A 9,549-nucleotide genomic window follows, 5' to 3' on the forward strand; every position below is an offset into this window, starting at 1 on the left:
AAACAAGGCAATGAAAGGTCGCTTTGCATTGGATGCTCTTTACCCTTACCACTATGTGGGCTCTGTTGTCTTGGGGAGAGTCGAAGCTTGCTTTTTATCCATACTTTTCTTGGTCATCAATACGACGACCTATTCTTAATAGAACCGATCTTATTTTTTAATTGATGAGCAACTCATAAAAAAATGAGCGCATTGGTGGCGTGGACAATAAGCTCATCACTGCTAGTCAAATCCCGGGTGGTGTGCGGCTTACGTCTGAAGCCATTAGTCATTTTGGTCAGTGGCGTTGATAAATGTGCCGAACAACCAAGCAGCTAAGCCGAGCAACTCCCTTGGGAAAAAAGGACCCTCCTAACCGGTGAACGTTCGCCAGGGGAGGTGACACATGCGAACGATTCGATGACAGTATTAATTGTGATGAAGTGGGGAGAGGTGGCATTTTCTTTAAGGTCTAGCTTCGCCAACTATTTTCAAAGAAAGATTCGAACAGGAAACTAATTCAACGGAAAAGAAAGCTAAGCTCAAGACAGGACTAGAGGAGATCTTGTTCCCCCTCTCCGGTAGATCTATCCTCATCTCTACGGTTCCCAGAAGGCATGACAGTTTCTCCCTAACCCCAAGAAGGTAGATGCGGTAGTTTGATCTCGTTTTACCCCTAAAACTGACAGGAAAGATGGTTTGCTTGCCATCCCTTACAGCGAACGTTCGCCGGGTACAACTGCCCGAAGAAAAAAAAGCAGGTGCGCGTCTCCCTCTCCAGTCTCCACTGTCCCTCCTAGCGCCGCGGCGGCCGTCACCGCGCCGTCCAGCTCGCTGCCCGACCACTACCTCTAGGGCCAGCTCCTCTCACCCCTTCCTCCCGTCCCCAACCCTCCTAACCCTTGGGCGCCTTCCTCACCGAGAGTCCGGCACCTCCCCCTCCTCCCCTCTCCCCTCCTGCGGCGGCGCGCTTAGAAGGCCGGGGAGGGAAGCTCGTGGCCGGCGCCTCCTCTCCCCCACCGCCGGCTTACGCGTCCACCGAGAGGTCCTAAGGCTGTCGTCCCTGTACAGGAGCTGGAGCAATGCTTGACCCCGCGCAGTACTTGGTTGGGGATGGAGGCGCCGAGGCGGGTACCGGCTCCTGCGCTGGCTCATTCAGGGTGCCGTTCCATGGGCGGTGGTGCCCGGCTCCTTTCAACGCCGCGCACAAGACAATCTGCCGCTCGCCCGCTCGGTGGCAGCAACAATGAGCGATTGGAGGACGCCCGCCTAGCACCTGGTGAACTGGTCATTGCTGATTCTACTGTATATTGAATCATATAACTTTGATTACATTCTATTCCTTAATCTCTTGGCTGCATGATAAATTGACAGGTTTGATACATCTCTGTTTGCTATCAATCTATCTAGCTCACTAGGATCAAACATTTCTTCAGATAACTGAAGGTAGATGTGTTTTTTTAGGTGGACCTAAGCATCCAAACAGGAAGGCAAAAGTGAAATACTACTTACTGGTTACTGATACAGATCCGGAGAGTCGCTACATATGGCAGGGACAAGGCTTGCAGCAAATTTTCTGCAACATCACAGAGTATTATTCTCACATCAGCTAGATGTAACCATAGTAAATACAATACTGACCCCCCTCAAAAAAAGAAAGGAGTAAATACAATACTGACTGAACATTATTCCACAAGTGAAAGCAGAGTTTCGACCACATGGCTCATGCTCGGTCTTCTGCTCCTCTCCTCTTGCACACATGATATTGCTATCTTAAGCATTACCACCGCTTCTGAATGGTTGAATTCTCCATCCAGTCTGTGGTCAACAAACTCCAGAAGCCATGACTGGTCTTCGCCTGCTAGTTTTTCTTTAAGGATCTCAATGGAGCATACACCAGCCATTTCAACCTCCTCCTCGCCCTCAGCCACCCATCCGGAAAGACGAACCCCCTTCACTAACTCAAGAAGCACCACGCCGTAGCTGTAAACATCGGCCTTACCATTGATTGGAAGATTTAGAGCCCATTCTGGTGCAATGTAGCCTCTAGTCCCATGCACTTTTGACAACATTTGTGCGCTTGATCCTCGCTGTTGTAGCTTCATCAGTCCAAAATCTGCAATCTTGGGCTGAAACTCTCTATCTAACAATATGTTCTCTGGCTTGACATCACAGTGCACAATCCATTCAAGACACTCGTGATGGAGATAGGCCAGTCCTTTTGCCACCCCAAGTGCAATATTGTACCTTTGGCCCCATTGGAGCACAGGAGAAGAGTTGCTCGGGTGATCAAAAAGAACTGTGGCCAAAGAACCATTCTCAATGAACTCAGAAACCAAGAGCCTGTGCGTCTTCTCGACACAAAACCCCCAAATTCTGACCAGATTCATATGATAGATTCTGCCTATGACACTTAGCTCGGACCTGAACTCCTGCTCTCCTTGGATCACATCGTTTAGCTTCTTCACTGCGACCTTCCTTTCATCATCGAGGACTCCCTTATAAACTGCTCCTGACCCACCACTACCTAGCTCTTCTTGGAAGCAATTTGTTGCCTTCTGTAACTCCCTGTAGCTAAATATTCGGAACTGGCTGGAAATTATCGTGTAACCTTCATCTATAATCTCTGGTCTTCCCTCCCATTTGTGAACGACCCAACACCCGGCGATGATTAATATAACTTCAATGAAAAGCAGTGTTAATGCAGAAGAAAGGAAGTAGCCAAACTTGAAGTTAGAAGGGCCATCCTGGAACATTAGCGATGAAGTGTTGGCCTCCTTTTGATGAACTTTGCATTCATGGGTCACTGTAGAAGCCAATTCTGACGAAGACAACACCGCCCTGGGAACTTTGAGATAAATGTCAGTGTGAGGGTTTGGAAAGTTCTTGCCGTTATAAAGATAGACCTTTGTGAAACATTTGCCTTCTCCCTGACGGTAACCAAAGGCTTGGCAATTAGCATTGTCCAAGCACAAATCTTTGCAGTTCCGAATTGTCACCCGCTCCCAGTAGAGCAAGTCATACCCGATGAAATCAGCTCCCGCGACCTTTCTGAATGAGAAATCCTGGGTGGCCCTGAGGTTTGCCTTGCGCCGGCACCCTTTGCTCCAGTCGCTTGCATCGACCACCTCAAAGCCTCTGAGGCAAGCGCAGTCGAGCTTGGGTATGTACCTGCAGAGGGTGTTTTTGCCGCAGAGTCCATGAATATTGCAGACTCCGCGGAACACCATCCAAGAGACCGACCAGCCGCCGGTGGTCGCGTTCAGGCTGTAGAGCCTAAGGTTGCCATCGTAATCCAGGGTCAACCTCCTCATAACATGATCACCAAGATCAGAAGCTGCAAATTTGAAGTTGTCGCTCGCGGCGAACCGGCCTGTCTGCTCAAGAACTGCATACTGGCTACTGTTATAGGTAGTCCTGTGATTGACAAGCGGGATGGTGAAAGGGTCAGGCCAGTATACGCTACTGACCTCAGGGCCGTTGTAGATGAGCTTGAGCTGGTTGTCATTGTCAAAGTAGAATGTATACGACCCTGAGGAGAGCAGACCCCTGGCAGACGCAGACACCAGCTTCGTGTGCCGGGTCATCGGCTGCGACGGCAGAAGCGTGTCGGTGGGCGAGTCGAAGCTCCCCCAGAGGCGCCGGCCGTCCGCGTCCGCGACGACGAGGTCGCCGGTGTCGAGGAGCTCCGTGCGGCTGGCGCGGGTCGCGGTCGTGTTGGTGCTCCAGACGGCCGCGCCATTGTAGTCAAGCAGGGCCAGGGCCCCGTCCTTCCGGAAGGCGAGCCTGGACCCCCTGCCGTTCACCGGGGCGTCGCGGTTGGCCGTCCACGCGACGACGGTCTTGGTCTTGGCCGCCGAGCCGGAGAACCAGATGGAGAAGGTGAAGGCGTTGGTGGCCACCCTGTAAAAGCCGCAGGCGAAGGCGCCGTTGGGCGACGCCAGGACGGTGGTGGTGGTGGCGGCGGTGCTGGGGCCGTACTGCTGGATGGACACCGAGGAGCCTCTGGCGAGGTAGCTGGTGCCATGGGTGTGGCCCTTCGCGAGGGCAACGGGGATCGTCAGCAGGAGAAGGAGTGAGATGGATGTGGCGAAGGTGTATGCACTTTTGGTGGCCGCCATCGCCATGGCAGTCGTGGTCTGGTTCTAACTTGTAGTTGTACTGATGAATTCAGTGCTACAGCCATGTATATATCACACACATGAGTGTGTGAAGCTTTGGAAAAAAGAGTGTACAGTACAGGGCCTTGGCTCACGTGTCAAGCTGTCAAGTTGCTGTAGTAGCATGTACAGTACTCAATCTCTCATGCTATGGATCTCGTATAATAACGAGTGAAGATCAAGGTTAGAAAGGCGATGGTTCCAGGCATTGAGCAAGAGCCGGCAAGCTTGACCGTGGCTTGTCTTGAGTGAGACAGAAGCACGTGCTCAGCTTCATCCGCCTGACGGCTCTCATATCTCCCCATTCCGGGCCGTAGGTGAGTGATGTGATAGAACCGAGCGGCGGCTAGCATTCCTCTTGTGCTTCGCTCGAAAACCCGGTGTCCAAGTTGACACGAGCGTGGCTTCGGTGGTTGTGTTGTGTGATAACAGTTTCAGTAATGAAATCAAATTTAGCCTGAGAAATGCTGTGACCTGGCAAGAAAGAAAGAAAGAAAGTCTTGTCTGTAAACAGACCAGTCTCCTTCGGTGCAGAGGCCAGGGACGACTTCCAATGGCCGCTGCATCAAATTAAACGATCACGGACGACTGGACGAGTTCCACTCTGATTTAAGTCAGCGAAGCATCCAAAGATGAGGACTTGTTCCATTCTGATTACCCCCGGAAAATGGCAGAGAGAGAGAGAGAGACTGTCAGACAACCTGAGAGCCACCCTGGCCAGCTAGAGCTGAACAAGAACGATCCTATGCAGCCATGGGATCAGTCAGACTGATCTGAGCCGTTAATCACGCTCCGGCACACAGGTCAGATGTCATCAACCAAGCATAAGAGCATCTCCAACACGCGCGCCAAACTAGCGCCGCGCCGCAAAATTCCCCGTTTTAGCACGCGCGCAACCGGAATAGTTGCTCCAGCGGGCGCGCGAAGACAGCGCGCACGGCATACGTAGTCCAGCGCGTGGGCCGAAACGCAATCGCGCGCCGCTTATTTGCTGCGCCCGCTCCCGTGCGCTCGCTCGCACCTCCCACCCCCATCCAGCCGCGCCGGCCGGCGACTGTTCCGGCGCTTCCCCGGCCTATCCCCGCCCCGCGCGCGCTTTCTCCGGCCCCCCTCTAGTCCCACCGCCCCGCGCGCGTGCTGGTCCTCCGACAAACAGCGCCCCCGCGCTCGCTGCCGCTCGGCACCCGCAAGGTGTTCGACAAAAAGCCTGTTTGTTTGAGTTATAATAAACGAAATTGAACTATTTATTTTTATTAGTTTTGATCTTTTTGCTTCTGTTTTCGAATGCATATGTTGTTTGTGCGAGTCGCGCGCGCTGTATTTTAGTCTACCAGGCGATGGGCGCGTGCTAAAGCTGTTTTTTGCGCGCGCCGCGTTCGGCGCCTGTTGAAGATGCTCTAAGTGCTTGCCTCCTTATTAGTCTACCAATTTTATTTGTACATTAAGAAACACAAAACAAAACTAGTCACATTATATAACACCGATGAACATACATGTACGCACTCATGTCTAATGAAAATGGTCACACTAGACAGCCAATCCGGACACCTAGAAAGGCCTGCACTCATGTTAATTACTCACAGTCTTCGTGCATGTTCTCCAGGTGAAATTACACTCCTGTACATGTTCGATCAATTGGCAACAGACCACATGCATGCATCCATGCATGAGGCTTTCTTCCCAAACTACGGCCCCGGCCGACGACCGTACTCTGCAGCTGTGTGTCGCCATTCGTGTCATGACGTGGGCGCTGAACATGGCGCATGCATGCCGTGGGCGAGGTCAAGGAGAGAGACAGATTAAGCGACGAACATGGTCGCCTTCTTCCCCAATTCCGGCTCCAAGCAAGCCTCGTAGGCGAGGTCCAGGGCCGGCCATCGTCTCTGCCGGCGAGCGTCAAAGACGCACGCCAAGGTGTGGGCGGCGATCCCGTACGTGCAGCCGGGACAGGGGCGGGGTCGATGGAGGCTGCCTGCCAGCCTGCGGCGGTGAGGCGGCCTACCTAGCTAGCTAGGAGTACTCCGTAGTTGTCAGCGAGAAGGGAACGGATCGACGTGGAGCTGCCGGCCGGAGCTGCGGCACGGTGAGCGACGGGAACCGAAAGAAGCTCACGGATCGTGTTTGTTTCCGTCCAGCGAACCAACCAACCAAAGAATTAATTTCTTGATCCTAAAAAAAAGAATTAATCCCTTTGTTTTTGCGCACGCCTAACATTAATTCCTCCTCGCCCTCGATCGTGGAGTGGAGGTCGTGGAGCGGCCGGCAGCCACCGCGCCGCGCGTGTCAAAGACGCCGGTCGAGGTAGCCACGCGCGCGCGCGGCGATTATACCAAGGAAAAAGGCCCAGTGGTTGGCGGCTGCGTGATGCGATGGGCCCGGCGGCGTGCGGCGGGAGGCAGGGCATTCGGTGATAGAGTTCAATTTTACATCACCAAGTGGCATCGTGTTTTGACCCTTTTTCTAAAACCTATTCGAAATTTGACCCTAGTTTGATTTTTTTTTTGAAATCTGACCCTTTTGCGTTGATATATGCATACGGAGCGATAGTCTGTGTTTTTGTGTTGATAGTGTGTGCATACCATATAGTCTGTTTTTGTGCTGATAGTGTGTGCATACCATATAGTCTTGCGAGCAAATCTGATGGACGTAAAGTACTCTACATCAAGATGTATTTGCATCATGCTAGTTATGTCCAAACCATCAACACAAGTCTAAAATTGACAAGAAATGAACAACCTTGTTCTGCAGTAGTACCGAAGAAAGAACCGAATTATTGCTAGGTGGCAAAATCACTTTAGTCATTGACCTTCATTTATTTATTTATCAATTGTCTTTCTCATGCCACTAATTAAATTTAGTTGGTTGTCGACATGCATTGCAGTAATTGACTAGCAAATAGAGTCTAGCTGCCTTAAGAAAGCCTACCAATCTGCGTAGTAAGCAGCAATTGACTGGCAGATAGACATGCATTGCAGTAATTGACTAGCAAATAGAGTGTAGCCGCATGGAAGCCAACCAATCTAGTAAGCATCTAGTAAGAAGGCATGTCATTATTGATTCACTTTCCCATGAGAAACCCTGTAAAAAATAAATGCACGCCTAGGGATACCCGTTAGCCGGTCAGCGATGGTCTGGCTTGCGCCACCGCAACCTCTTTGTTCTCTTCACCATGCCCTTCACTTAAGACCATCTCTATATATACTAGCAATGGTGATTCATCCGCGTGCGGGGTGCGCGTGTGACTTAGGCGTGAGGCGTGAGGCGATCCTCTTCTAGTCATAGTCATGGCCGGTGAGTGATCTATTGACCCAGACCATGTGCTGCCTGAATCTCTTATGAGACTCTGGCGCGCGGGGTGGACCAGGTAAGCTTTTCTGTCCGCGCGACGGCGAGAGCGAGAAACCGAGCAAAAATGGGGATGCAGCCGCAGACAGAGCAAGCGAAGGAAATGGAGGAGCCGCACATTGAGCGGCTTCCCGCCGACCTCCTTGCGCACGTGCTCTCCCTCCTCTCCTCCTTCCACGATCTGGCCATGTACGGATTACTACCAGTCATGGACGCGCCATGGTTCCCAAGCTTACGGCTCCGTTGTGCTGAGTGATGACTCACTTACAGACAAAAAGCAAACATCCAACACAGGCATTGCACCACAACCCTAAGCAAGCAGCAACATTAATTCTGCTAGAGATCGAGGCAACTAAGACCTATCATAAGATGCACCCTCACGCATGAACTCCACGATGGCATCCTCAAGTGGCGGCGGCGGCTGCGGCGGGCATGGCCACCATCTGGCGCCGGCACATGGGGCAGCTCCCCTTGGCGCGCAGCCACCTCCCGACGCACCGTCCGTGGAACCGGTGCCCGCACGGCGTCTCCTTCCACGCGCCCGTCGCCGCGTCGTCATCGTCGTGGTCCTCCTCCATGCAAATCGGGCAGCCCTGGCCGTCGGACGGCGCCTCCACGGCCTTCAGCGCCTCGGCCACCGCCTCGCCCAACGCCGGGTCGCATGGAGCATCAGGGTCGTCTGTGTCCGCCATGGCCAAATCGGAATTAAAATCAAGCTCGCGAAACAGCGCGTCGGCGTATGCTTGCTGCTGCTGTTGTTGTCGCAGCAGGTGCATGCTGTCGGCGCCGTCCTGGGCGATGCCTTGTGCTAGGCCATCGTCTAGCGATTGCAGCGCTCTGTAGAACAAGTCCCCGGCGGCGATGTCCATGGCAGGCGACGCCATCAAGGGGGACAAGTCGATCGACGATTCCTCTCGCGTAGGTACGTAGGAGTTGGAGTTGGCCAAGTGAGACTGGATCGGGAGCGATCGTGCGACTATGCTATGCGTCTGCCCGGGTGGCGGGTGGTATATTTGTAGTGCAAAAATGCTAGACACACAAAGATTTACACGCTTTTACACGCTCCTTCCATCTAACAACCAATCATAAACCTCTCCCCCCCTGATTTTCAGGGGGATGACCGCCCCGCTTACCTATTGACCAATCAAGATTAACCATCCTGTAAAAACCTGTAAATCGTTTGTACATGTAGCATTGCCGTTTGTAGTGGCATCGCCTTCGATCTAGGTGCGGGCTAGACTTTCACGTGACTACTTTTTTTTTAGGGTTTCACGTGACTACTTGCTAGTACTACAATCGAGTCCGTTGTTCTGTTGGAAATTGAAAATACGCAACAGCGGAATTCCCTATATGACGCACGCTGCGTCAAATTACTGGCGAATCGCAGAGGCACGAGCAGAGTGGGCCGGCCCACTTAACGCAAGCACACGCTTCCTGTGTTTAGGGCCGTTCTGGAAGACTTTCTCCGGTTGTTTTAACTGAGTTTTCCCAGTTTCTGTTTCTTTACTGCTTGATATGGTTTCTTACTGGTTTTTCTTTCCATTTTTTTCCTCTCATGTTTTTTTCGTTTGTTAATAATATTTCACAGTTTTAAAATATGTTCGCGATTTCATAAAAAAATGTCCTTGATTTCCAAAATTTGTTTGAAAATTTTAAAAAATGTTGTCATTTTCAACTTCTTGTCCTGAGTTTGAAAAAATGTTCTTGTTTAAAAAATTGTTCACAGATTGAAATAATATTCTGTTTTCAAATTTTTGTTCACAGTTTCAGAAAATGCTCCCACTATCAAAAATGTGTTCACATATTCAAAAAATGTTCCTGATTTTCAGAAATTTGTTCACATAGTCCACAAATGTTCGTGTTTTTTATTTTTCTTCTCAAATTTAAAAATGTGTTCACTTTTTTGAAAATACAATTACTATTTTCAAAATAAGGTTTGTGTTTGGAATTTGAGAAAATGTTCCAATCTCACATTACCTTTAGGTTAGCGCGCCATATTAAACCAACAAATCTCATTAATTCCGTTGGCTAGCTGCGCTTGTAAGCAACAGGAGGTCCCATGTTC

The 9,549-nt window shown here is 51.1% G+C and overlaps 1 protein-coding gene across 1 annotated transcript; it reads right to left on the reverse strand.

Moving 5' to 3' along the window:
* Positions 1-1,578: 1,578 nt before the first annotated feature.
* LOC119334238 (putative receptor protein kinase ZmPK1) lies at positions 1,579-4,100 on the reverse strand. Its single transcript, XM_037606840.1, has one exon. It carries the CDS (start codon positions 4,098-4,100, stop codon positions 1,665-1,667), a length of 2,436 nt encoding a protein of 811 aa, XP_037462737.1. The 3' UTR covers positions 1,579-1,664.
* Positions 4,101-9,549: the final 5,449 nt, after the last annotated feature.

Source organism: Triticum dicoccoides, chromosome 7A, assembly GCF_002162155.2.
Source record: "Triticum dicoccoides isolate Atlit2015 ecotype Zavitan chromosome 7A, WEW_v2.0, whole genome shotgun sequence".
Classification (NCBI taxonomy): Eukaryota; Viridiplantae; Streptophyta; class Magnoliopsida; order Poales; family Poaceae; genus Triticum; species Triticum dicoccoides.

Coding starts and splice junctions, on each gene's coding strand:
- LOC119334238 (XM_037606840.1), bottom strand. CDS start 4,100: ATGGCGGCCACCAAAAGTGCATACACCTTCGCCACATCCATCTCACTC.